Below are 27,945 nucleotides of genomic sequence, written 5' to 3'. Positions count from 1 at the left end.
CATACTTCACAGTCAATTGTATAAGTGATAAAATAAAATAAAAATTTATAACCCAACAGATTTATAGAGCACCTTTCTCCTAAGGTTGTTAACAGTACTCCCTTGTGTGGCATACTTCTATACAAGATAGTAAGTGGAAAATAATCTTATTCTTTTTTTTTTTTTTTTTTTTTTTTTACAAATGAAGGGGACCTGAGGCAGAATAATGAAGGTGGTTCTAAAATCACAATGTTCACTCATTTCATTTTGAAAGAACTTCTTAAAGAATAACTGTATAAGAATGTCCCCACTAACAGCAAGAAGCAGACTTTATCTTTATGAATGGAAGGGGTTTGTTTCTTTTTTGCACAAAGTATATGGTTAGTAAATCTCTATATTCTGCTTTAATTTATTATGTTGCCCCACTGCACTAATAGTTAAATTATATGTAAGAAGGCTCCCAATAGGTATACAGTGTTTGTCACCTAACTGAATACAGCTGCCAAAAATAGACTGTGTGTTTCCTAGTTTCCTATACTGTGCAAGAAGCTGAAAGAAACCAGAGATTTTCAAACCTGTTAGCAGCAAATTATCTTTTACAAGTAAAACTTTATGGAAAACTCTAAGATATAAAAGCAGGGGCATCCAAGAAATACAAATTCCAGCCTTCTCTTCTTCCTTCCCTCTTCCCTCAGCTACTTCCAGCTCTCTGCCCCCACTTCAGAAAACCTTCAGGCATCTCCAAGGACACATCCCTGTTTAGAGTTTGAAACTACTTAACTAGGTGATCTTTAATTTCCTTTGCCTTTTAACTTGATTATTCCTTGAGCCTATTCTAGGTAACATGAGCAAACCATTGGATCTAAACTGTCTACTCTGATGACTGTTCTGTTCTCATTTTCTTTTTTCTTATGCAGTACTCAGAAACTCACACTGTGATTGATTTTAAAGTTTATAATTTATCTTACAGATCACATTATGTATACTCTGTTCCGTATGTTTTGCAACATTTATCAACAAAAAACCCTGTTATTCCCAAGTAATATAATGGATTCCTATATAGATATACTTAAATATAGATATCAGAACAATAGAACTGATATAAACAGTAAATGATAGTTTCAATTCTTTCACAAGAAAAATTTTTGAAATCTGTACTATTTAAATTTTGCTTCTGACTTAGGTGATTAAAACCAAGATCTCGTTTATCACAACCAAATACCACCTGAGGTCACCTTATCTCTCTACTTCAGGAAAAAAAGGTGCATTTAAAAATGGATGGAGCTATAAAACAATCATTAGAAAACTTCTTGTGTAACACAGGTCAAGCTACTTATATAGCCAGCTGATTCTAAGTTAGAGAGTCCTCAATTACCACACTGTGTTTTTGTTTTTGTTTTTTTCTAAATAGGCTTACACCCAGCGCAGAGCCCAACATGTGGCTTGAACCCACCGCCCTGTGATCAAGACCTGAGCTGAGATCAAGAGTCAGATGCTTAACCACCTGAGCCACCCAGGAGCCCCTGCACCGCATATTTAGAGGACTATATGATGTTGACTTTTTTTTTTAACTTTTTGTTTTTTAACAGCTACAATTCCTACAAGTTATGTCTCAAATCTAAGAACAAAAACAGTTTTCTTTTCAAAACAGTAATTAGCAACCTACCTGAAAGATCCTGAAACTCAGGCTTTTGGCTGAAGATGAGGTAGTTCGTGGCGATGAAATGGAGCAGCCAGGTTGAGAGGCACTCGGAGTGGTGAAACTGCAAGAGAAATGGAGTGTGAAACCATGCAGGGACCATGCACGGACACCAGGCGGGGAGCGCAGTCTGCGACGAGAACCCCCTGGGAGCTCACTGTGTCCATGTTTCCGCCTACTCTGAGAGCAGAAAGGAAAGGGGGGGAATTGCTAACGTGTAATCATAAAATTATAGCAGTGAAGACACTAAATCAAATGAACAACAAGCTCCAGTTGCGGCAGCGGCTAAACGTCCGAAGCAGGGGCACCTGCACCAGGAGTTAACAAGACTGGCTGAGGTTCCTGAGGATTTGGTTTAAGCTTTTAATCTAAGGTCACGGCCTTCACCAACTGCACTTCTGTCTGGGTTGCAGAGATGAGATTCTGGTTAGCAAAGGTACACACTTGGCCAAATATGAACACGTGCACCTGAGGAGCAAACCAAAAAATAGTTTGTGAGGGAAATGTCATCAACCTAAAATATGAGTTTCAACGTGTACATATGTCTCTGAGAAGGTTCTATCTGAACAGTTGCTTCAAACTAGGATATACTGTAACAGTGAGCAGGATTTCCAGCATATTTCTCACTCCGAGTTTCAACAGCTAATGGAAGGGAAACTCGGAGCAACACAGCTATGACATCATCACCTTTGTGCCAGTCCAGTGAGATCCATCTAACCACTCAATTCAGATTACAGTAACTTGCTAGCAGACAGCTTCGATACAGGAGTATAGTTCTGTTTGTTATTACTGCAGTAAAATATACGTAACATAAAATTTACCATTTTAACCTTCTTTAAGGAAACCAGAGGCATTAAGTGCATTCATGTTACTCTGCAACCGTCACCACTATCTGTTTCCAGAATGTTTTTACCATCCCAAACTGAAACTCTGTACTCAGTAAACAGTAACTCCCCTTTTACCCCTGCCCCTAGTCCCTGGTAACACTACTCTATTTTCTATGAATTTAACTATTCTAGGTACCTCATAAATGCTGAATTAGACAGTAGTTATGTTTTCTCTGTTTATTTTACTTAGAATAATGTCCTCAAGGTTCATCTATGTTGCAGCATGGATTAAAATTTCATACCTTTTTATTTTTATGTATTTATTTTTTCAACGTTTTTTATTTATTTTTGGGACAGAGAGATACAGAGCATGAACGGGGGAGGGGCAGAGAGAAAGGGAGACACAGAATCGGAAACAGGCTCCAGGCTCTGAGCCATCAGCCCAGAGCCCGACGCGGGGCTCGAACTCACGGACCGCGAGATCATAACCTGGCTGAAGTCAAACGCTTAACCGAGGGCGCCACCCAGGCGCCCCCTTTCATACCTTTTTAAAGCTGAGTAATATTCCACCCTATGTCCATGCCACATTTTATTTATTCACTCATCTATTGATGGGCATTTAGGTTGTTCCCACCTTTATGCTAAATATAGCTCTTAAAAGGGAAGCTCAGGGGCGCCTGGGTGGCTCAGTCGGTTGAGCTTCCGACTTCGGTTCAGGTCATGATCTCACCGTCTGTGAGTTCGAGCCCCGCGTCGGGCTCTGTGCTAACAGCTCAGAGCCTGGTGCCTGCTTCAGATTCTGTATCTCCCTCTCTCTCTAACCCTCCCCTGTTCATGCTCTGTCTCTGTCTCAAAAATAAAATAAAAAACATTAAAAAAATTTAAAAAAAAGGGAAGCTCAAAAATATAAGCAATAAGTAATGAGAAATTGAAGAAAAATTTATAATCTCAAATCTTAAGGAGGAAACTCCAGTATTGCTCTTCTAAAAAGTTATAACGTGGGAATATTTTCACATGTAAACCCAGAGGTCCCTCTGATTTTCATTATACAAAATCACAAATTCTGACACTTTGTGCAAGACACTTTAATTCAGCTATGACCACGTCACATTTTAACAATTTTTATTCACCTTATCTTTTAGCAAATGTGAGTGATCTCAAGGAGACAGAATAAGAATGTGCAGCTATTTTAACAGAAGCCAGCAGACTATCAGATGATTAACCCAGAGAAGATAACCCACAAATAAAAGTTCAGAAAATGACCTAAGGGCTGTGACTTTAAATAGAACGAAGATCACTGAAATGAATAGCTGGCTATAAAAACATGGTTATAATGCAGAATTTTATTTTTGACCAAGATTTAAGATGTCACAATTGTAGGCTTTTAGCCAGAGACAGAATGCATTTCACTGTAAGAACTACTTTTCTGGAAAAATATGTGCTAGGTTAAACTGAAATAAATAACAGAATAAAAATACTATAAATCAAATGCTATAGCATTTAATAGTTCTGTGAAGAATAATATTGGTGGAGAAAACACCCAGAAACTCACGAGGAAAAGGCCAGAAACCAAACTGGTGGCCTAAAGCAGCCAAATATTAATGCATAGATCATAAGTAAGATAAGGAGTTTAAAACTTTAAGATGAGAGTTAACAGGACTTCACAGGAATCACCAATGTTTGGCTAGATAGGATTTAAAAGGGAGTAGGGCTAAGGAGATCTTTACTTCAATTCAGAGAAATTAATCTGATTTAGGGAAAGAAGCTTCTTTTGTATTTTAGAGTCCAACTTGATGGACAGATACTAACCTGAAGGTAGAATCATGGTAACGAACCCAGAAAGGTTAGAGAAGGCCAAGTAACAGAACACCAAACTGCTCCACCACATGGAAGGTATGAAGGATGCTTTCCTGATAAACACTACGAAACTAGCAGAGAGGATAACAGAGTGATCGGAAACCTTGCTTATTCAGAAAGCTACTCAAAGTCTAATTCTGCTAAAAGACAGTTTCCCCTTCTATTAGAAAAACAATGAAGCAAAGTTTAACTAAATTTTGACCAACAGTATGAACTGGTTGGTGAACTAAAGCCTCAAACTAGGAACTTCAAAGACAACTGAGCAAGAAAATTATCCTATTACCTTGGATTTGTAAATCGCCAAGTTAGGGACCAGAATAGAATAGACTAGAATAAAGGAAGACTGGTAAATGGAGACTTAATCCTAGAAAATAGAATAGTCTTCAGAAACAAAGAATAAAATTCCAAAGGAGTTGGTATCTTACACTTTTATTTTTATTTTCATTCTTTTTAACGTTTATTCATTTTTGAGAGACAGAGAGACAGTGTGAGTTGGGGAAAGGCAGAGAGAGGGAGACACAGAATCCAAATCAGGTTCCAGACTCTGGGCAGTCAGCTCAGCGCCTGATGAGGGGCTCAAACCCACAAACTGTGAGATCATGGCCTGAGCTGAAGTCAGACGCTTAACCGACTGAGCCACTCAGGCACCTCTGGTATCTTACACTTTTAAAACTGAAGAGAAATAAGTAAAGATAATTACATAATCAAAACCACACAGTCAGGGAAAAAATGTCTGACAAAACAATCATCAATGACACTGGTGAGGAAACATATACATATGTGCATGTGTGCATGTGTTTGTGTGTGTTTGAGGGACGGAGGCACCTAAAAAATCCATGCAAGCATACAAGAAGTTCTTTGAACTAACAGGATACTACAAGATAAGGAAAGAGAAGCTCATGAGCATGTTTTTTGTCTCACAGACTTCTTAGAATAGTATGAAAATGACACACCAGAAATGAACTGAGGTTGTGAAAATACTAAAAAGGACAAAAGAGAATTTTTAAACTAAATCTAGAGGGTAGCTATTTATCCCACACTCAGTGTAAAGATTATTACAAAGATCAAAGTTACTCGGTGTTGTGGGGTTTTTTTCTTTTCTTTTTGTTTTGTTCTCTTTTACTTGCAATAGGAATTACTACCAAAGTCTACTCACTGGGCTAGAGACCCTTGCGGTGTTGGCAAGACTTGCCCTCATGCAGCATACTGCACTTGTGCATTCATCGGACAGCCAACAGCCTCGGCCCCAAGCTCCAACCATGTGCAAAAGGTTACTCGGTTTTGTAAATTCGTTTTTATTTTTAAAATTAACTACATACAATGTTGAGATTTGATTATGAAATAAATGAACCCCCAAATCATTAAGGAGACAGTAAGATTCTTTAAATGAATTCCATCCAAACCCAGAAATATACATGTTGCTTAAATGAATTCATTCCAACCTGGAGGCAAGCGTTTAGCTGTCAGAGTCTGTCCTTGGCCCCATTATGTGGCTCCATTTTAGCAACCTGAAAACAAAGTGATTATATTTTTCTAATTTTGGATATCAAAACTGATAGGGATAGCCAATATGTTGTATGCCAGACAATATTTTACAAAGTCCTGATAGTCTCCAAAGATGGGTCAAATATATTCCTGTAAAAGAGACCAGAAGGTTCAGCTCACTGTAAGTTCAATATATACCATTATATTCCATGACTGCTGTAAGCCCTAAAAATCTCATAAGACAGGGGATAGAAAGGTAGAATAACCAAGGGTAGGTTGACATGTCTGGATACATTTCTTACTCCTAGGAATAAAAGAGTTGGAATGAGGAAACAGCAGATTTCTGACTGTAACAGTATCTCCAAGTTCCAGAAGGAGATTTCAAAAAGGCAGACTGAGTTTATTTATAGATCTGAGTTTATTTATAGATCATACTGTAGGATCTTTGTACCTGCAGTTATTCACAATTAGCTTAACTATGTAAACTCTGTTCCCTAGAATGTGTAGGAATACAGTCCTTAAAAACAAAATGGCTCTAAGCTTAGAAGAAGCCAGAAAGTACAGTGTGCCAGAAAGTAGGAGTGACTGTCACCTGACACATTTTTACTGAATATATTCATGATACCACGAGCCAGATCAACAAAAGGCATTTGCAAAGATTAATGAAGTAAACCAATACTTCCTACAAACAACTGGGAACTTCAAAACATGTCCCTGAAGTGGAAGGATGGATGAATGAACAAATAAATGAGTTTAGCCTAACCATCTCTATCAGTGTGTACAGACCAATTCTATCACTTGTCTTTCATGAACCCTAAGATGTGATTGGGGGAAATGCAATGTAAATTCCATTTCCTATGATGCCTATATGGCATAGTAAAGCAACATATTTAAATGACTCTAATAGAGGCTGCCATTCAGTTGAAACATTTCCTATCAGCAAATTCGACCTCCTTAGAAAAGGACTGTGCAAAAATCGTATGCTTCAAAATTGTCTAGCCACAGAAATTGCTGTGAGGGCACTTTACCCTCATTTCACCAAACTTCCAGACTAAGACAAACACTAATAAATCTCTCCATAAGCAGAAACATTTTTTAAGTATAATTTTTAGAAGATTTTTTTTTTTTAAACCAACAACCAGATGCATAGGGCCCATTACCTTGGCTTTCTTGAGCAGGTCAACTATATCCAGGTTCATGGACGCCAGTTCCCTGCTTGGCATGCTCTGCAGCTGTGTGATGATGAACAGCTCACAGATGTGCTGCAGTCTGGACACCTGATACATCTCAGCACAGATCAGAAGACACATAGCCTGAAAAATGCCAGCTGATGTGGGAAGGGAAATAAGAGAAAATGGACAATAAAGCCATTTCTTTTATGACCTGAAACAAAATAACAACAACAGGCAAACCACCACCAACAACAAAAAATGCTGACCATATCATCCAATGCACAATAGAATGCACAGAAAAGCTTTGAGGGAGTGAGTCTGCATTATACACTATTATGCCATTTTATTTATTTTTTTAATTTTAAGATTTTGTTTTTAAGTAATCTCTACGCCCGACACGGCTTGAACTCACAACACTGAGATCAAGAGTCCCACTCTCCACCCACTGAGTCAGCCAGGCACCCCTATTAGGACGTTTAAAAAAAAAAAAATTAATTTAAGCCTTTACACTCCAGAGTGAATCTTTTCGATGTTTTTTTGTTTGTTTTAAGTTTATTTATTTATTTTGAGAGAGAGCACAGGCAGGAGACGGGCAGAGAGAGAGGGAGAGAGAGAATCTCAAACAGGCTTCACACTGTCAGCGCAGAGTCCCCACAGGGCTCTATCTCAAGAACTGTGAGATCATGATCTGAGCCGAAATCAAGAGTTAGAAGCTTAACCGAATGAGCCATCCAGGCGCCCCCATTGTTTTTTCATTTTTTGTTTTTGTTTGTTTTTTTTTAATTCTTCAGAGAAGGGGAATCTACAATTGCCCTTAATAACCAATTCTCAGGCTACTGTGTAATTCCTTCTGCTAGCTAAACTAAATCCTTGCAAATTTTTCCTCTCTTGCCTTTACTCCCAGGTTTGTTTGTTTATATTGTGGTAAAACAAACATATCATAAAATTTATCATTAACCATTTTAAAGTGTACGGCTCAGTGGCATTGAAGTACATCCACATTGTTATCTAACCATCATCATCATCCTTCTCTAGAACCTTTTTCTTTCCAAACCAAAACTTCGCACCCATTAAGCAATAACTCCCCATTTCCCCCTTCCCTTAGCCCCTGGAAATCACTCAGGTTAGGCTATTTTAATTAATTATTAAAAAAAAATTTTTAATGTTTTTTTTTTTATTTTTGAGAGAGACACAGAGACAGAGTACGAGCAGGGGAGAGGCAGGGAGAGAAAGGGAAACAGAATCCAAAGCAGGCTCCAGGCCCTGAGCTGTCAGCAAAGAGCCCGACATGGGGCTTGAACTCAGGAAACAAACCATGAGACCATGACCCTAGCTGAAGTCAGCACTTAACCAACTGAGCCACCTAGGCACCTCTTGTTATTATTGTTGTGTTTTAAACTCTTCCTTCTAAGTGATTTTTCAGGTAATTCTCTTTCTAACCCCTCCTTAAATTCCTCACATTGTTTTGTAGCTAGGAAACAAGAACACTGTGTATGATCAATACTTAACTTAGATTACCTTTCTTTCCCAATGCAAACATTTTAGTATCTGATCTGCTTTTTGACTATTCATTTTGACTCACTTTCTCCCCACACCTTTTACCGACTTTTAAAGTGCTTTGTCCTATAGTTATTCGCACTTCTCTGAGCATTTTTGTAATTAGTAAGAGAAAACCTAAAATTTGAAGCTTCAATTACTCTAGTGGGAGGATGATTGAGAAACGAACTTGTCTTTTTTTTTTTATTTATTTTTAAATTTTTTCTTTTTTAACGTTTATTTATTTTTGAGACAGAGAGAGGCAGAGCATGAACGGGGGAGGGTCAGAGAGAGAGGGAGACACAGAATCTGAAACAGGCTCCAGGCTCTGGGCAGTCAGCACAAAGCCCGACGCAGGGCTCAAACTCACGGACCGTGAGATCATGACCTGAGCCAAAGTCAGCCACTTAACCGACTGAGCCACCCAGGCGCCCCAAAATGAACTTTTCTTATTTTAAATGTGGGTCTAAGTTTTTATTTAATATACAAATTTGCCAGTACTCAAATAATGAAATAAACAATAACACACATTCTGATGAGAATTGATCTTTCCTTTTTATCAAGCAAAAATGATAAGCCAGTCTTTAACACTGACAGTAGCAACTATAACTGGCTCCAAAGTACTGTACAGCTTGCTGCAAGAGCAGAATTAATTCAGTTAAAAAAAGGAATTTTCTGGGGCGCCTGGGTGGCTCAGTCGGGTGAACATTGGACTTCGGCTCAGGTCATAGTCTCAAGGTTTGTGAGCTGGATTCCCGTGTCGGGTTCTGGGCTGACAGCTCAGAGCCTGGAATCTGCTTCAGATTCTGTGTCTCCCTCTCTCTCTCTCTCTCTGCCCCTCCTCCACTTGTTCTCTCTAAAAAATAAACAAACATTAAAAAAATTTTTTTCTTTTTAAAAAAGGAATTTTCTTTTTTTTATCTTCTAAACCTTTCACTAGAGGGCTCATGCATGACTTGTTTAAAACTTAAGAGATTTTAATAACACACTGGGAAATCTTCCAAATCTAAAAATGAAAGCAATAAATCTGAAGAGAGGGATGGTCTGAAATGTGTGTTTTCTTTTTATCTTCGCTAGGCCAGGTTCTGTTATCAAGGTCACGGGCTCCTGAATGAAGTAAACCACCAGAGATTTACTCTGGTCCTGTTTGTGGTGGGAGCCATCTGGTGGCCAGAGGACGAAGACTAATTAAAGGGGCTTCCTGCATCCCAAGGCTCTAGGCCTTTTGAAAGGATTTTGCAATTTCTCCAAGGACCCCCTCCCCTCTACTTCCCCACCCCACCACCACCGCAGCTGGAAAAAACCTACAAGATCTGTCCCAACCTGCAGCTGCCAAAGATGATTAGTTCTTAGACAAATACAGTCTTAAGTCAGTGAGTAGGGAAATAAATCCTATAGTCCACTAGGCATCCTAAACATCTTAAAGTTTTTGGACAAGTTAGCTTAAGGAGAATATGACTTTAAAAGTCAGAAGAAGGCCTTAAAAAAAAACCCACATTCTCTGGGCCACAGATAACTAAGTGAGGGGGGGGGGGGTCTCAGAATATCCAAAGTCCTTGAAAGTGCCTCAATCAGAAGTTAGAGCCATAAAAGCAACTACCTAACCCTCTTCTCTTTATGGAAGGATAGTCCTCCAAGGAGCTCTCTGTCCCAATCTATAGAATTAGAGTGGTCACTGGGGACCATCAGACACCTCCATTTCTAGGGTGCCCACAGAATCACCACACTATTGGTGCTGGCTGGGACTTATGCCTGAGTCTGAAAGCCTGAAAGAGGTACCCAACCACTGCTCCTCCACCTGAGCTGACTGAAAACTCACTGTTATCCCAACACCACCTCCACCTGATTAGCACATGCCATGATGTCAACTCTGATAAGTCTTACACAAAAACAAATTTCACAGAATGCAATTTATCAAAATGAGTGACAAGGAAATAAAGAATTAGGAGATATTACTCAATATTTATTCTGCTCACCTGGGCAACAGGAGTCTGTGTATAGATATTCTAAGAATGACAAGAAAGTCTCTTTGGAAACTCCATAAACTGGAATCAGAACACTCTTTGCTTCCATGTAATTCCCATTAAACATAGCTGCCATCACTTCACAACGGGCCACCAGGATAGCCCTGTGGGCTGGCACTGTTGTACCTGCAAGGTTCAAAGGGGAAACAAAGTTAAGTTACATAAACTTGCAGAATCCTTAGTCTAGCAATTGTCCTTTTGATGACAGTGGTATTGCATTAAGCACAGCTAAGCTGATGTCAGAAAGCAAATTTTGGGGAGATGACCAGCATTAACCAGAAACGTTTTAGTTTTTATTTGAAAAACAAAGAGTTCAAAAATGACTTTGAAACCAACAATTAGAAGACAGGAAATTAAGACTGGCAATTATTTGCTACTTAGTTCATATTTTCTGAAGACAGAAACACTGACATGAAATATTTTGCTTCCTATTTTTATAATGAAACATGTATCCTTTGCAATTGGCTTGAAATACCATCACCCACTCTTACCCATGTGCCTCCCAAGAAAACACTGCCATTGCCCGTCTTGGACACACTCAAAGAGCAGGTCCTGGCCAGGCTTCCCCTTATCAGAAACAAGAAACTGTAGAAAGTGAACTATCCCTCGGCTTAAGCAGTCCATGTGTTACATACAGCAAGTATGGTGAGGGGATCTTTTATGGAGTCAAGGGGAGCATTTCAGACCTTCTGGAAGACTTGGGATGGGAATGACCTAGTCCCCAGGTGTCTCTCCAGGGTACCACCTCCTTGGGGAACAGTGCTGCTTCTGGGAGAACTGGAGCTCCTTTAACTTTTAAAGGCCCCTCAGCCCATACCCCTCACTGAAGCTCAGGAGACCACACCGGCTCTCTAGTGAAAGCCTGCTAAGGTCTGCAGCTACTGTGCCACCACACCAAGGCAGCACCAGATGGCACGTGGGTGGAGAAGCACTTGTCACCACTCCCACCACCTTAGAAGACCATGAATCCACAGCAGCCTTCAGTTCAGTCTAGATCAGCTTCACACACCATTTCTGAGCAGCCACCATGAGCCAATCACTGTGTTAAGTATTAAAGATACAAAGATGAGGAAGACAAAACTACCCTGCTTTCGGGCAGTCAAGCTTTTAGTTTGGTGCAAGACACCACAGCCGGTGTGAATGAGGAAGACTTCGAAAAAGTATGAGCCAAACCACTCCACTCTGCCCAAGAGTCTTCGCCTATATGTCCTTAAAGTCTCCTACCTCTCAGGAGCATATATTCTTCTCTAAAATATTTATAAGGATTGGATTACTCAGCCTGTTCAGGTCCAAGCAAAACACCTTCAGGTTCAGAAAAGAAGGGAAGAGTTCCACCTAAGCCCAGTGACTTTCTCCAAAGTCAGTACGATTCACAAACAATGCCCACCATTGCCAATTCTGAGCTCAGTGCTTAGAGCTATGATTTGCACAAATGCACCTCCCACAGGAGCAGGGAGAAGAGGCTACATAATAGTGAGCATTGCTACCAGGCCATCACACACCTGCTAGCAGGCATCATCCCCTCTTTGCTCCTTCCCTTCCCTGCCCTTTTGCCATTAGGTGGCCTGTGTCCACCGATGGGTGGTTTCCACGATTAAACATGCTGGAGAGCTCTGTACACAGCAATTGACAAAGAATTCAAACAGGTAATACAATTGGACTTGTAATTCTAAGGTTTAAAAATATTAAGTAGTGAACTATTGAAGAAAAAGAGAAGGAAAATGAGAAGCATTGCTTAATTTTATAATATTTGGGTTGAGAGGAGGGATTTAAGATTGACCAAAAATGCCAAGTGGACAGGAGATGGGGAAAGAATTTGATAAGTAACCTTGTAATTTTAACAGAAATTTTCCATTGATAATATAGTTCCAACAGAGTTACAAAACTAGCAACAAAACACTCATTAAAGTATTTTCAGCCCATTTCAAGCTCGGAATTTGGTTTGGAAAACCGTTATATCTCCAGTTAAGAAAACCACAACTTCTTTTTCTCACCTTTTCAAACTACTGTTCGGTATTATAAATTGTTCTATTGTGAAACTGTAACACTATACCTCAGTACAGTCACATTTTTCAACATAGTATATAAACTGTATAAATATAGAAACACTGTATAAAATATGCTGAATGAACACAATCCAGGACTTTTATACCAACCAGCAGTAAGATAAAGCTGATGAATTAAAGGAGAAAAAAAGTATCAATTTTCTAGTTAAAAGATAAACATGTTCTTTGAAAATATCAAGGCCTAAAGTAACTTTCCTTTTGTAGTATTTAATTTCTGTTAGTTTTAGACTTAAAAAAATTTTTTTAATGTTTATTTATTTTGAGCACGAGTAGGGGAGGGGCAGAGAGAGACGGAGACACAGAATCTGAAGAAGGCTCCAGGCTCTGAGCTGTCAGCACAGAGCCGGACTCGGGGCTCAAACTCATGAACCGTGAGATCATGACCTGAGCCAAAGTAGGACACTCAATCAACTGAACCACCCAGGATCCCCAAAACTTTTTTTTAAGAAAGAATGTTTAAGACCGAAATAAAATTTAAAATCCCAAGTTTTCTAATAACACAGATTATCAAAGATCTTTGTTTTTATTATTTATTAAAATAAAATCCTACATTTGTCATACCTTCTTCACATTATTTTCCAGGTTTCAAAAATCAAATGTTTAGAATGTTTCTGTTTTACTATGAAAACAGGAAACTTGCCTAGGACAAGAGAGACTTAGAGTATGTACCATCAGGCCTTTAAATATACTTTTATAATAATGCACCATCTCAATCCTCATGACTGCTCTACCAGGTAGAAATGAGTATCCCCATGTTATAGGCAAGGAAACAAGAGACCAGATATAAAGTAAAGCAGCTACACCAATATGGCAAATATGCACCCATGCAAGATCCCAACCGGGTCTTTCTAGTCCTGACCACTACCCCCTCCACAAGCTTAACACTAAAAATGACCTTTTAGAACCTTATGGTTTACCTTCATCACTCTGGAAACGAAAAGACTTAACGATGCAAGCCACGTTAAGTGACTGCCCTAAGAACACACTCTTGTGGGAATGCAGAGCCAAGGCTAAAGCTTGAGTTGCAGACCTCAGGTTCAGCCTTTCTCCAGAGAGGACAACACTGCTCCCTTCTGCACGCTAGAGTTCCCCTCCTCAAACTCTTCAGAAGCTAAGGTTGCCTCTCCTCCCACAAGTGGCCAGATGGCAGAGAAGCTGTTGCTAGACCCTGCTTCCACTCATACCTGCTTGTCTCAGCTCCTGGCTCCTTGGGAGGCCTTGGTTTTTGAGCTGATGAGAGACAAAGGACAGCCCAGGAGCTGAGCATCAGCACAGCCCACAGCGGGCCCTCCCGCACCCAGCCTCCACATAGGTAGGGGCCATGGGCAGATGCCCACAAAAGGGTTAGGAGGTAGAATTGTGAGAGAAAAGCAAGAGACTATAAGGAGAAAGAATTCTCCACATCATTGCTTATTTCTTTTCTCTTAACATATGTTTTCATATGTTGCATATCCCCTTCGAACATCTTTTCGGTGGGTTACATTAACATGATGTTTGGTGTGAAGGCTTCCTAGGCAAATTATAAGGAAATGTGGTCTCTTGTTAGCTTCCCCCCCCCCCCAAATCATTCTTTATGTATTTCAAGGTCACTCTTATTGTCCCATTCTCAATGTCTCATCTCACATTTCAAACAGCACTGACTGTAGCTTATCTGAAGGCACTTGGGAAAGTTTCCAATTCTGTCTTGGCCAGTGGCCAAAGTTAAAATGAATCTTTCTGGGGGAAAATTTTAAAAGGCAAGTGACTATTAGCTGCCATCCATTTCTATCATAAAATTAGCATCATATCTTGCTTTTAGTAATAGCCCACCTGAAGTTCTATTTAATACATCTGGAAACAACCCCTAGCCTTCTTGCACAGTTAAAGGTACCTGACTATTCATTTTTATGATTATGCTTTTAATCTACTCAAGTGGCAAAATCATCCAAGCGAATAATCAATAATGGGCATTAAAACAGCTTACCGTTATTAAAATTAGGCAGCATTACTTTCCTACAGAGATAAAAAGCAACTCTCAGTTGCTCTGGTGATAATTCTCAGAGTACTGTGACGAATAAGTGTAGCAATATCTACCAATGCCTAATGTAAGCTGGGCATGACCCTCAATGCACAGTTAGTTCCTTTTGCTCAAATAAAAAGAACCGAACCAGTTACAGGTAATACAATGTAAAGGGGGCTGGTTTCAGGTGACTCAAGAAGTAGCATCTTAAAGAAATACACAGACAAAAATACACAATGAGGTGATATTACAATTCATTCCATTGCACACTGGTCCCAGAAGTTAATGAAGCATATGTTAAGGGTAAAAAAAAAGTGGAAAATATAATTTTCTTTCACTTCCCTAGATTCTGCTGCAATTCAAACAGTACTAATCTATATCTGCATTACAGAATAGTCACTTCTTCATCTAAAATATTCAAAGCTGAAATAGAGAGTTAGGTAAGAAAATAAGGAATAAAAACAAGTAATGAACTTTGCAAAAAAATTAACCATACCTTGTATTTCAAAGACAACATCAGCAAGCATTGGTTTATTAAGGAAAAACTTCAGGGAAGTGTTATAAAACCACAGAGGTTTTCTGGCTTGATAAGTTTTGCAATTCCTTAGACAATTTATCTATAAAAGAAGACAAAAAAAAAAAAGGAAATGTACAATATGCTTTGGTAATATATGTAGGTTGGTTAGAGAATCTGGAAAACTGTACTGAAATGTCTGAAGAAATAAGGATTACCTAGTCTACGGCATCTCTGATCATAGCTGTCAGGGGAACTTGCCCTCAAGTATGGCATGTGCTACATGAGAATAAGCCCTGTGCAGTATTCTTAGCAGTGAGTGAACCGACTAAATGAAAACTCACTTCGCTGGCTGAGACACGTGGGGTCCCAAATCCATGCAGGCCTCTGTTACCTGGGAAACAGACAACAGTCCAACCTCCTATGAATGCCTAGTAAAATATGTTTACATACAACCTGTGTGTTTGTTCACTTTAAGAAGGTACATACACAAAAATTTGTTTGTAATTTAAAAGAATACACATTTCCCCCATCAAATCCTGTCCTACTAGGATCAACATTAAAATACCTGAGAGTAATGAATAGGTTCATCTCCATCTTAATGTATAATCTTATAATCCTAAGTGTCTTTCTACCCACAGCTGGGACTCCTGGAATCTATAAAAGGTTGCCTGGATCTCCTATCCAGAGTTCCAGAGAACCTCTTCCATGACTACACCTATCTGCACTCTCACATCTGCTTGCTCTAGATGGTGGCCTCCAATAATAGTGGTTGTGTGACTTAGCAGTCTCCAACCCGTCTCTAGCCTCCACCTAGGATTTAGCGCTTGGTTTATCCTTTCTGTAATCTTTCAGACATTTCTTTGTTCCAACCCCAGAATTCGAGAGCCAGCCCCTCTCCCCTCACCTCCAGGTAGATAGATAGATAATCTTATAAACAGATTCCTGTGTGATCAATGCCTTGAATTTGAAGAAAAAAATACTGAAGGATAGTTGTTTGGACAGAACACTGATAAACGTATTATACATTTTCACTAGTCTATAAACAAGTAATCTAGAGAAATTTTGAAAAACAGAATATAGCTTTATGCTCACATTTCTACAAAAGCGTTAGTTGGATTAGACTGCAAGAGCTACCACTCTGCCATACCCTTGTAGAATTGGACAGCTTCTGTATACCAGCTTCAGTGTGTTATTGAAACAAGAAAAGTCTTGCTCCTTAATTCCATGTTACTTCATTTACAAATTTTTTTCCCCAACTCAATAAGCCAGGAATCTTCATTAAAAGCTAGTACAGTTTTAAAATCTTAACTTAAAAAATCAAATATTAACTTAAAACATCATTAACTTAGGTTATAGAATTGACAGTCATCTGTATAAAAAAATTAAAGGAATAATATTTTTTCTTACATTTTTTCTTATATTTTCTTACATTTCTTCCATTTAACATTTCTTACATTTCTTACATTTACATGTCTATATTCTGCTAGGCATTGCACATACTTACCAAAAGGTAAGTATAAAAATATCTACTGTAGCCAATTTGTTTATCACAGAATCTGAAATAAGAATGCACTGGCTAAATTGTATAATGTAGTTGTCTCAAAATAAATTTATTTTTGAAACACTTCAGACTCTTTACAGTCTAAGTGACTGGAGTTTTAACATGCACATGTTTATGACTTGTTACAAAGTCTACATTTTATAACCTTTGACTTATAATTTTAAACCTGTACAAGATGAGAAACAAATCCCTAACTGTCCACCTGATCAAAGAGGTTTCTTAGGACTCTTGAAAAGGGTACACAAAGAAACAGCCTTGCTCCAGAAAACTACCTGGACTTAAATTCTGAGAAGTGAGAAAGCATTCCCTTTAACAAGCTTAACCGTAACCAGACAAATTCAACAGCACTTCATTCTTGACATAGATTGCATATTCCTGGAGCTCTAGGGAAATGTTTCAGAGGATGGAATTCACAAGTCAACATTTTAAAGACATGACTCACACATATTCTAATTCTTATATGAATTAAAATCTGAGATAGTAAGAAATAATACAAGTTTGTGTTTAAAATATTTAATGGCAAAAACAGGTTCAAGAAAAACATATTTATATGTTATTGACTCTTCTAATGACTCAATATTATATTATCATAGTATATCTGTTAAAATTCAGAGAACATCAAGGTAAACTGATTTGCAATAAAGTAGTTTTACCTTTCCTGGTGTTTTCAAAATGCATTTAACTTTCTCGATTACATTTGAAACATCCCCAGAATCTTTCAATTTCTTCCTGATATCTTCTTCCAATTCTTCCCACTGAAAAGCACCTATAAACAAATTAATATATGTTGGATTTTTAGGTAAAAACAGGAAGTACAGAAAGTAAATCTCTTATTAGATATCAATATTCCTTCTTTATTTAGTATTTTCTTTTAATTTTTCTTTGCCAAATATATATCCTTGAAATTACACTAATACATTTAAACAGTTCTCACATTAAAAAAAAAAAAAAAATCAGTTTGCCTTCCCCTAAAGTATTTCTCCAAACCTGAAGTCTTCCTCCCTAAACAGCTGCCACCTCTTTGTAATAGACAGTCAGCTAAAAATGACAGTAATGGCCAGAATATCATTGGCCATCACAAGTAGTCCTTCCTACACTCAAATTATTTACTTGCTCTAAGTAAGAAAGCAGATGTGTTTGTTTTTTTTTCCAAGATTGAATTAAATCATACTAATCATGGACAGCAGTGACTACCATCAGGTAGAAGAATAAGCAGTAGGAACAGAATGCATTCAAAAGGTCTCACACATTGTCAGGGTCAGATAAGGATGTTCTATAGCCAACTCTACAGAACCAACCCGAAGAAGGGAGGTAAATAATGACCTGATGAGCTATATGACCATGGCACTGGAGCAAAATCACTGCACTTCGTCCCTCCTCCCCTTGTCCTCACCCCAACCCACTTCCAAGCTATCTCTCCCTAGGCTCATTTCACATCTGTCTCACACTGTTAGCCCCTTTCCTCTGTATGTTACAAAACTCCTGTGTGATGGTCAGCGAAAGTTCACCTTTCTCTAAGCACCCTCTTGCTTGGCTTATAGCAGCCTCCTAACCAGCGTACCTACTCCTCCGTGGCTTTGTCCACACTGAATTGATCCCAATGCTCAGTGCCAGTTTCTAAAAGTATGATTCTGATGATGATATCTGAAGAGATTACTCCCATCTATCCCTGACTTACAGAAAGTCCTAACTCCTTAAAATATAGTTCACCCAGGTGTAGTGAGGGCGAGCATAGTTGGGAGACTCAGGCTCCGGTTCTCTCTCTGCCATTACTGGTGTGACTTTAAGCAACTCATTTGACCTCTAGTAACTCAAAACCCTTTTCTATCAGTTCTCAATCTATTTCTTCTGATGTTTCCCTTTATGTATCCAGAACTTCGCCAGATGCCTTCATAGACATTAGGGATGGGGAGAGCACATGATAGACATTTATTGAAGCAGTGAGATTGGGCAATTGCAGCAAGCCTGAACAACCAGATCCAAGCTGCTCTGAAGAGTCAATTGGTAGTCCGATGGCTCCCAGGCGTCACTGCAGTCAACCTCTGTGGCACTTGGCACTCTTGAGTATCTTTAAACTTCTCCTCACCTGACCTTCAGCATTACTACAGTGTATCCTGAGGAGAGGGGAAGGGGGAAGGAGAGCCCTGATCAGGGCCTTCCGCTACCTCTGTGGTGTAAAGACTCCTACCATGGCCACACTCAAGCCACCAACATGGAATCACAGAGCACGGACCTGGGAATAAACATAATCGGCTCTCACGAGCTGGTGCCAGCCAGCTCCAGCTCATCACTGCTTCTTCCTACCTTTCATGCTCTTTTTCTGACTTCACTGTCAGCTCCTCCTCCTCCTCGGATTCCCAAAGGTGTGCTGTCTAGAAAAGCCCATGTTTTTTTGTTTTAATTTTTCTGCACTAAGGATTTTTAAATTTAAGGTCACATACTCTTTCAAAATCTGATAAATTCTTTGGACTATCTCTTTAGAAAATTTCCCATGCACACATAAAAATTACAATCCACCTTAAAATGTTAGAAGAAGAAGAACCTCTGAGAAGCCAACGGACCCCACTTCAGAATGATTTACTCTATGCCAGTGATTCTCAACTATAGCTGTGTATTACATTTACCTGGAGATCTTTCATAAAACATCACTGAGAAAGTCTCATTCCCAGACCAATTAAATTAGAATTTCTGGGGCTGGGGCCCAGATATCTTAAGAGCGCCCCAGGTGATTTTGAGGTGCACTGAGCGCGGGCCGTCACTATCTCTTCCTTTAAACATTTCATTCATTACTAAAACCCAGGATCAGTGGTATGCAGAAATAGTGGGTAATTTTTACTGTCTACACTCGTGCATGCTAAAGGAGAACACACATATTATCTCTTAAAAATAAACTGTATTAACTAATGAATACTTACACAGTGTCTCCATTCAGAATATTATCTGAGAGAAGGCAAGAATAAGTCTAAATATATGGGGTTATTAGTAGGTAAATCCCTATAGGCCACTCATTTGTCTAAGAATAGACACAGAAGGATCCAATAACTAAAAATGAAAGTAATAGTTCACAGGGCACTCTAAAGATTGGGCTGTTCTTACAATTAGAAATGCTAATCAAGTCATTTTTGACATGTTTTTGTTCAAATAAAGCAATAATCCTTATACCGGGAGTTTTCTTTGCTTTTTTTTAATTGTGGTGAAAACACTTAATGTATCTATCCTTTTGACAGAATTTTAAGTGTACAGTATTGTTAACAATAGCCATGATATTGTACAGCAGAGATCTAGAAACTATTCATCTTGCATAACTGACTGGGATTTTCTATTTAGTTGACCTCTCAGAGCACTGATTGACTTAGGTTCTTAGAGAGCATGATATACTCGTGCATGCAAGCTGTGTTTTTAGGCAGTGCAGAAAAGAGCATACCACGGAAGAATTCCAAGAGCTAGGATACCAGGCAAGCTGAAGATGAAAGCTTGTTTCCACACGTTCATTTTCTCTGGCAGCACTTCAGTAAGTGATGTGAAATTCTAAGGGCCATCTGTGGTATGAAGAGCTCAAAGCAAAATTCTTGAGGTCCTTACATATATTTCAATTCCTAACCATCTGAAACTGCGTGAGTCAGGACTTTGCAAGCATAAAGACTATCAAGTATTGTAAGAATGTCAGAACTGTATGCCAATACAGGATTCTGGGTCGATGAAGACCCAGAAACCGCTGGCCTCGTTCCTTCTCTTTGAGTATTAGTCTTTCAGTACTTATCCAGAGTTAGCTGTTATCCAACAGAAAATTAACATCTGCAAAACACATACTTTTACTGTGTCTATTTATTTAAAAATTTGATTAGAATAAACCGGAGCCTTCTGTTAACCAGACTATTAAACAGATCCCTCCTAAATAGAGGACCCAAATGTCCGTGGTGACACAACACACACAAAATTTCAAATTCCTAAAGATTAAAAAGAAGTGTGTCATTTAGAGAAAAGACATTCTTTGTAATTTTGTTTCTTAAAAACGAAAGAAGCAGGAGATAGATTTAATACGGTTTTTCAGTCCTTGTTTACTCAGGGCAAATATTCCTGAGCTGTCTGTGTCACGGAGTTCTGCCTCTGCGTTAGCAACCCAACAGACACGTGTACAAACGACTGCTGTCTTCACTGTCCACCCAACAGAACTAGTGGGTAGGCCAGGGCTTCTGTGAGGAAACCATTGCCTAACTGGGTCTTAAAACTTGTGATCGGTTCCAAAGTTTTAAAATGCTCAACAACAGGGGCGCCTGGGTGGCTCAGTCGGTTGAGCGGCCGACTTCGGCTCAGGTCATGATTTCACGGTCTGTGAGTTCGAGCCCCGCATCGGGCTCTGTGCTGACAGCTCAGAGCCTGAAGCCTGTTTCGGATCCTGGGTCTCCCTCTCTCTGACCCTACCCTGTTCATGCTCTGTCTCTCTCTGTCTCAAAAATAAATAAACGTTAAAAAAAATTTTTTAAAAAATGCTCAACAACAGCAGCAAGAAAAACAAGCAAAACAAAAAACCCCATAAGCCTGTCCTCTTTACTGAAGTCTCAAAAAAAAAAAAAAGTAGGCTTAAACTTTTTCTTTGATTTGATAAAAAATATTTTCTAGGGACGCCTGGGTGGCTCAGTTGGTTGAGAGACCGACTTTGGCTCAGGTCGTGATCTCATGGTTTGTGAGTTCGAGCCCCGCGTCGGGCTCTGTGCTGACAGCTCAGAGCCTGGAGCCTGCCTCTGGATTCTGTGTCTCCCTCTCTGTGCCCCTCCCTCACTCATGCTCTGTCTCTCTCTGTCTCAGAAATAAATAAACATTAAAAAAAATTTTTTTTTAATAAAAATAAAAAAAAATATTTTCTAAATAAACAGTAAAATATGCACAAAGGCCAGAGGATGAAACAAAATACCAGGGTTTAGACATATGAAATAGGAATTTGGTTGATTTTTTTCTCTTAACAAGTGTTCTCCATTTTTCAAAATTGTCTTTACAAATACAGCCTTAATGTCTTTTTAAACATAATTTAAACATAATGTAACTTTTGCTTGAGTCGGAGGTTATACTCTATAAATAAAGAATAGGTCACAGGCACCTGCTGAAGCATTTAGTTTTGCTTCTCCCCAAAGCATCAGGATCTCCCTGCAGCCCCAGGTCAATGGTCTGTGGCCCAGCTCTTACCTGACAGCACCTCTTCTCTGAGCCTTGACATACAAGGAGAGAACAGAGCAGAAATGCAACATGTTGGTGTCAGGTTAGGAGGCCTGTGCACTGACTGGGTCGAGGGCTTGTAGCTTAGCAAGCTCTCCCCGCCACAACTAAGGGCAAGGGCTACAACACGGCGTTGACAGCTCCAGCTCTGAAGAACTCACATCAGTCAGTGCGCCTGACCCCATTTTGACTTGGTGCCCTCACACTGATAACTGGGCTCCTCCCCTGGGCCCTGGACTGAATGCCAGGCTCTTAGCCCCTGGCTGTGGCCGGCACTCAGTTCTTCCAAGAGCAGGTGTTGCAGCTGCTTAGAGTCCAAAGCACTAGTACCACCTGGGAGACTGTGTGAAATGCAGAATCTCATGCCTCACCCCCTGGGCCTACTGAATCAGAATAGATGCATGAACAAGATCCCCAGCTGACCTGCATGCATATTAAGTTTGAAAAGCACTGTTCCAAATGATAGACAAGCACCAACCACATAATATCAGAGTAATGACCTTCCTGAGGTTGATCTCCAGAGCAATGGAGCTTCTTTACTAAACTCCTGTCTAGCCTGCTCTATTCCATCTCTATCACCAGAGATGAGTTTGCCCAAACCCAGTCTGATCATGCTTAAAATTCTAGAACAGCTTCTACAGGCAGCTTCCACCTAGCTTGCCAGCCTCGTCTACTGCAAACCTTCACCTCGTATGCTATGCTCCAGCCATAGGAAACTGTGTGTGGTTCCTGGAAAATAGCAGTTCCTAAAGATTACATTTTCCTTAATGCTCATTTCCCAACACATTAACTTATCTCAAACAGCATCAGAGTGAATACATAAGGGGACTGAGGGATGGAAGAAACTTTTTTCTTTCCCTTTTTTTTTTTCCATCTGTATGTATTAATTTTGCAATTTAAAAAAACAAGTAGGTTCTGTCACTGGAGACACAACAAGCCCTCTTACTGCTACCTTATCAAAAAGGATATAACTGACTTCAAAGTATTAATGTGCCTTCAAAACTATTCCATAGATACTGTAGTAAACTTGCTGAATAATTCAACAGTAACATCATCAAAAAGCAAAGCCAAACACTTCCTTCATAGTTTTCTAAACATCATTAAAGACATTTTTTTTTCTTTTACCATGTAAACATTTTGGATTTTCAGAATTAGCCTTAAATTCTGAACTGTGAGACTAAAAGTTTAAACATAAAAGTCTGTAGTAGTAAATGACATCTTTAGTCTGGTTTATCCATGTGATGCTTCACAAGCCACTAGAGTCTACTCATTAATTCACCCAACACATACCCTACCACACTGAAGGCACTGGGCTCTGTAGGAGTGGTTATTTACGCCTTTGCCAAGCCAATATTCACTAAACAATAGATTTAATTAAGACCTATCCTTACCATTCTACTCCTAGGTAGTATATGCATATACATATATGAAGATTTTTAAAAACTTTTATATTATTTTTTTTAAGTTTATTTTTGAGAGAGAGAGGGGGGGGGGAGGGAGATAGAGAAAGAGCATGAGCGGAGAAGGGGCAGAGAAAGAGAGGGAGACACGGAATCTGAAGCAGGCTCCAGGCTCCAAGCTGTCACCACAGAGCCCAACACAGGGCTCTAATTCACAAACTGTGCAATCATGACCTGAGCCTAAGTCAGACACTTAACCTACTGAGGCACCCAGGTGCCCCAAAACTTTTTTAAAAAGTAATCTCTACACCCAACATGGGACTTAAACTCATGACCCTAAGATCAAGAGTCACATACTCTACTGACATTCAGCTAGCCAGCCACCCCCATATATGTACATTTTAATCCACTTAAATCCTCATGCTGCAACTGTACTTTTCAAAACCATTGATTTTTATTTTAACTTAGAAAATTATATAACCACAGCCCAAATAAAAAAAAATAAAATCTTATTTTAACATCAATTATTTTACATCAATTCTTTCCCATTCTTATATAGGATATTTAGATACGACACCTTCAATTCATTGACTAAAATGACTCAAATAAAACTTCTATTTTTTAAAAATATAGTTGCTACAGCATTTAAAAGGAGAAGAAAAATAATTGATAAGCTCAATCCTAAAAAGATTAAGTACACAGAAGAAAAAGTAAAACCTAACATAGTCAAAGTTGGGGCTCCCGGCTGGCTCAGTCGGTGAAGGATGTGACTTTTGATGTTGGGGTTGTGAGTTCAAGCCCCACACTGGGTGTAGAGATTACTTAAAAATAAAATAGTTAAAGTGGATCAGATCTCAGCTTTAACTTTAGATACTGTTTCCAGTTCCTAAACTGAATGTAAGGACCTTGCTAATTTCTCTCAATGCCCTCCAAAATCTAACAGTAAAACAGAAAAGGGAATTAACGGTCAGGTTTTAAGATGCAGAGATTTATTTCCATTCATACTTTGAAAATTTTGTTTCTTTAAATTTAAACTAGATAAAAAACTCTTGTATTTTCACATTTTAGATATTAAAAAAAAATACTACCATACCTGCTCAGTAGAAAAAGAAATTACTATTTTCACAAGTAGATTTAAAACCAAGACAAGTAAACTTATAAGGAAGATGGAAAGTGTGGACCAATTCCTGTATATAAAGTAGATACTCTTTTATGTATAATCCTTACCTCAGATGGTAGAAAGAAGAGAAATGTGAAACTAATAACCAATACACCTGACGACCACAGGCACACTTCATTTCAAATCTTACAAGAATGTACCAGAACCACTTAACAAGGTACCTGAATAAATGAAGCGCAGAATGTCCGATAAACAAGAACAGAAGAGGACGTCTTTAACGATGACACGTAATGGTGGGTTGCCTGGAGAATCCTGGCTAGCACCTGGAAATGCAGTATCTCTGTTTATGGCAAAGAGGTCCTGGGTGGTACGGATGATACTGGAATCCTGAATGTCAGCGGGACTCTTCACATTGAAAAGCAGCATGAAAACATGGCTTACGGCACAGAGAACAATCTTGTGGGCCTCGGCAACTTCCTTTAAATCTGGGTTGTAAAATACCACGTCCACACACTGGCAGCAGAACAGCAAATTATTTAAATCAGAGTTATAATGCGATGCTTCAGCCTTTAAGACAGGCATTTTTTCTATTTCAAAAAAGAAAACAAATATGATAAATTATTCTTTAGGTCTATAGACCCAAACATCTCAGGTTCCTTTTAAACACAACAAAAGAATTCTTTTAATATTATTAAGTTGAACCATATGAAATTGCCAACATATGGCCATTTTTGACCTATGGAAACAGCAATTGTATTTAACTTAACCTAATTATAAATATATATAAATTAATTATTCTGAGTTAATAGTCACAGAAATATCGTAATTTTTATAGTGCAAGTGAAAATTGTACTAAATGCCATAAACAGCAATAAAATAGTACTTCTCACTATTTGCGTGTCCCCAAATAAGCTATTTCAACAAATACTGAATTTTAGTATGTTGGTAGTTAATCTTTACTTTATCCAAATAAAAAATTCAAACAAATTTCTGAGTAAGTTCTGAAGAACCTAACCCACATTTAAAGTCATTTTCCTCTCGTGGTTGGAAATGGAAGGGAAGGAAATTGTTCAACTTAAAATGTCAACCTCTCAAGGCCAAAGCTCAGAGTCTTAGACTCCATTGTCTGAAACCATCTTGACCATTTTATTTTGATCCTAAAATTAAATATTTTTTTCTTCCTGGTAAAACAAGAACCAGCTTTTTCCTCTCAGCACACCTGAGGTAAAGTGCTGGCTAGACTTCCCAATTTCCAAAAAAAAGGATGTAATCTTCCATTTCCTAGTCTGATCACTAACAAAGATTAGCCCTCAGTCAATTCAGAATACCCCTACAGAGGATCACACCCTAGGCCCTCATCACAGACTCAAACTATAGAATGTCTGCTGTCTAGCTTTTATCCAAAGCTGAGCCAAGGAAAGTGTTATCTGGAAAGTGTTGCCTGAAGGATATGCAGTCTTCTCAATGAGAATTCAAACTTCTTTAGTAATGAAAATTTTTTCCTCTAAAGCAAAGCTCCAGTCTATAAAACAGATAATAACAAGGTAATTTGGTGGCTAGGCTCTTCCTGAACTATACCCCACTCATCCTTCTCTCCACTGCCTAAGGCACCTTCACAGACCTTTCGTGGCTAAGAGCAATCTGAAAGCCACTTGCCCCAGAGCCCAGGATCAATCCTTAGAACAAGTCAGCATCAGAAGGAATGCTCAGGGTGATACCTAACAGAAGGGCACAGGGACAGCTGAGGCTGCATTTACAGACACTCCTGAAGGCCCTGTCTACTAGGTCACCTACTGCCCCCAGCACTGCCCCCAGCAGAGACCCACATGAGAAATTTCTTTTAGTGCTAAATGGCATGAAATGCTTTGCTTTCTCAGAGGAACTTTGCTTTTCTCAGAGGATCTGCTTTGAATAATAAGAATGAAGAAATCATCTATCTATCTACATTGTTTATTTGGCTATTCCCCACCCATCTTCTCATCCAGAAAGTATTTAAAGCAGCAAGCTTGCTACATAACAATGTCTCCTCTCACTTTGCACACCAGGAAGTTCAAAGCAAATGTGTATCACTCATGATTTATATATCTGCATGTGTGTAAAAACCCAGAATTGACTTCCCGTACTAATTTATTATTTTCTTGATTTTTAATTTATATTGATTTATTTAACAAACACTTATCAAGTACCTGCTTTTTAAAACAATATCCATAACAAGTTGATCTCACAGAGTACTATTATTTTATTTCTATCACAAAATTAGGCAAAAAATTTGGGGCATCTGGGTGGCTCAGTCAGTTAAGCATCTGACTCTTGATTTCGGCTGAGGTCATGGTCTCACAGTTTGTGAGTTTGAGCCCCACACTGAGTTCTGCACTGACAGTGGGGAGCCTGACTGGGATTCTCTCTCTCTACCTCTCACTCTCTCTCTGCCCCCCGCCCCTGCCCCTGCTTGGTGCTCATGCACACTCTCATGCCCATGATCTCTCTCTCTCTCAAAATAAATAAATAAACATTAAAAACAATAGGCAAAAATTTTAATAAAACTTAATTTTGATAAAAATTGTATTTATTTATTTTTAACTGTATTTTCCTCTAACCTTGTGTTATTAACACTTTCAGACATTCAAAAAAAGTTGAAAGAATGATACATAAGCACACACATGTCCTTCACTTAGAATCTGCAATTATTGATATTTTGTCATGTTTGGGGTGCCGGGGTGGCTCAGTCAGTTAAGCCTCTGACTCTTGGTTTTGATTCAGGTCATGATCTCACAGTTTTGTGAGTCCAAGCCCCGCATCAGGCTCTGCGCTGGCAGCATGGAGCCTGCTTGGGATTCTCTCTCCTTTCTCTACCCCTTTCCTGCTTGCGCTCTCTCTCAAATAAATAAACTTAAGGGAAAAAATTTTTTGTCATGTTTGCCTTATCTCTAGATAGGCACACACTTACACATTCCTATTGCTGAACCACTTAAGAGTAAGTCGTGATCATCAGGATACTCCAGCTCTAAATACTCTCATATTCATTTCCAAAAAATAAGGACATTCTTCCATTAATCACAGAACCATTACCATACATATGAAAATTAACAATAATTCCATCATGTCATATAATTTCTAGTCCATATTAAAATTTTACCCAACTGTCCTAAGAGTCTTTTAGAGGTTTCTATTGAACTAGTATCCAATCAAGGTTCACACACTGCATTTGGTTGTTATTTCTCTTAGATTTTTTTTTTAATTTTAATGTTTATTTATTTACTTTTGATAGAGCACAAGCAGTGGAAGGACAGAGAGAGAGAGAGAGAGAGAGAGAGGAAGAGAGAGACACAGAATCTGAAGCAGGCTCCAGGCTCTGAGATGTCAGCGCAGAGCCCGACGTGGGGTTCAAACCCACAAACTGAGAGATCATGACCTGAGCTGAAGTCAGACAGTTAACCAACTGAGCCACCCAGGCGCCCCTCTTAGATTTTAATCTAGAACAGCTCTTCACCA

At 38.9% G+C, this 27,945-nt stretch overlaps 1 protein-coding gene across 1 annotated transcript in view; it reads right to left on the bottom strand.

Annotated features, from left to right (window-relative positions):
• The window catches only part of RHOBTB3 (Rho related BTB domain containing 3), a 49,793-nt gene that overhangs the window by 4,069 nt on the left and 17,779 nt on the right, over positions 1-27,945 (bottom strand). Inside the window, exons 6-11 of the mRNA XM_027037638.2 lie at positions 24,675-25,040; positions 17,376-17,488; positions 15,141-15,261; positions 10,532-10,705; positions 7,008-7,174; positions 1,646-1,742 (exon numbers count right to left, since the gene is read on the bottom strand). Coding sequence (XP_026893439.1) covers positions 1,646-1,742; positions 7,008-7,174; positions 10,532-10,705; positions 15,141-15,261; positions 17,376-17,488; positions 24,675-25,040 — 1,038 coding nt within the window. The remainder of the gene's footprint in view (positions 1-1,645; positions 1,743-7,007; positions 7,175-10,531; positions 10,706-15,140; positions 15,262-17,375; positions 17,489-24,674; positions 25,041-27,945) is intronic.

Source organism: Acinonyx jubatus, chromosome A1 (assembly GCF_027475565.1).
Source record: "Acinonyx jubatus isolate Ajub_Pintada_27869175 chromosome A1, VMU_Ajub_asm_v1.0, whole genome shotgun sequence".
In the NCBI taxonomy this organism is placed as follows: Eukaryota; Metazoa; Chordata; class Mammalia; order Carnivora; family Felidae; genus Acinonyx; species Acinonyx jubatus.
The sequence above is the reverse complement of the archived record's forward strand: the minus strand, read 5'-3'. Positions and strand labels throughout refer to the sequence as shown.